General features: G+C 43.3%; 1 protein-coding gene across 2 annotated transcripts in view; it reads left to right on the top strand.

The window, feature by feature from the left end:
• Positions 1-701: 701 nt before the first annotated feature.
• The window catches only part of LOC106513602 (heat shock protein 30), a 5,183-nt gene continuing 4,677 nt past the window's right edge, over positions 702-1,207 (top strand). The window contains exon 1 of one of the 2 annotated variants that reach the window (XM_014002525.1): positions 702-1,153. In XM_014002525.1, the coding sequence (XP_013857979.1) occupies positions 722-1,153 (432 nt within the window). In that variant the 5' untranslated portion in view covers positions 702-721. Of the gene's footprint in view, positions 1,205-1,207 lie in introns of both variants that reach the window. The other variant, XM_014002524.1, reaches the window with a different exon arrangement.

A 1,207-nucleotide genomic window follows, 5' to 3' on the forward strand; every position in this document is an offset into this window, starting at 1 on the left:
TATATATATATAACCATGTAAAGTGAAGCTTACATTTTCAGAAGTGTCTTCCTTTCATTTCTCCTCTGATTTCTCATCCTATTATATTTCATACATGTCTAGCCTTAAATATTGATCTTGATACTAATATGCAGACAGCGGCTTTCGAGAGCATCAGATACATCCATCTGATGTCCACTGGAGGGGCCATTACTGAGCTGATGGACACTTAGAAGAAAACTGAGAATAAGACAGCAGACACTGCTGCTAATACACTGTCAGTGTTTGTTCTGTTTAGCTAGTTTAACACTGTGTGTCAATGAAAATCTGAATAAAGTACAATTGTAAAGTTACCAGGAAAGAAAAACACTGAGATTAGAGTTAATCCACTTTAAAATGGGGTTTGGGGGATGTAAGTGGAAAGGTTGTGAAAATTCAGGAGAATTCCTGAAAGAACAGGAATATTCAAGAACTGTCCTTTTTTTGTAGAAGATCTAACGATTTATTATATAATCAGGTATTTATTGTAACCCCACAACAAAATGTTGAGCAAAAACATAACAAAGACAGACGGAGAAATTTGGAGAAAAAGCTCCATCTAGAGGATATTTGTAGAAACTGCTAGTAATTTCTGGAATAGTCTCAGCTCCTGGTCTTAGAATATAAAAGTGAGACAGTCCCACTGCTGAGACACAAAGCAACACAGATATTTTTCACAAGAAGAAGACTAAACCCAAAGAAGATGCTGATGTCTCATGCACTCAGATCTGCTCTGAGGCCTATCATGGACCTCTCCTGGCCTGTTAGCAGGCTGTGGCCTGAAGTCAGACCTCTCTTCAAACAGCAGGACATCCTGCAGAGAACCTTCCAGGAGCTGCGCAGCAGTCTGGAGCTGATGGACAAACTCCAACAGCAGATGCTGGAGGACTCAGGAGCTTTCAGGAGAGGTGTGGCCCTGCAGCCAKTCTCCTACCAGMTGARCAAAGSGRGAGATCACTTCGGTCTGACCCTGGACACTCAAGGCTTTTCTCCAGAGGAGCTGTCAGTCAAGCAGGTGGGCAACAAGCTGAGAGTCAGTGGGAAGTCTGAGAAGAAGCAGGAGGACGAGAAAGGCTCCTACTCTTACAGCCTGCAGGAGTTCAGACAGGAGTTTGATCTGCCTGAAGGGGTGAACCATGAAGCCGTCAGCTGCTACCTTTCTCCTGATGGAAAGCTCCACATCCAGGCA

Source organism: Austrofundulus limnaeus, unplaced genomic scaffold (genome assembly GCF_001266775.1).
Source record: "Austrofundulus limnaeus strain Quisiro unplaced genomic scaffold, Austrofundulus_limnaeus-1.0 Scaffold13, whole genome shotgun sequence".
Lineage (NCBI taxonomy): Eukaryota > Metazoa > Chordata > Actinopteri > Cyprinodontiformes > Rivulidae > Austrofundulus > Austrofundulus limnaeus.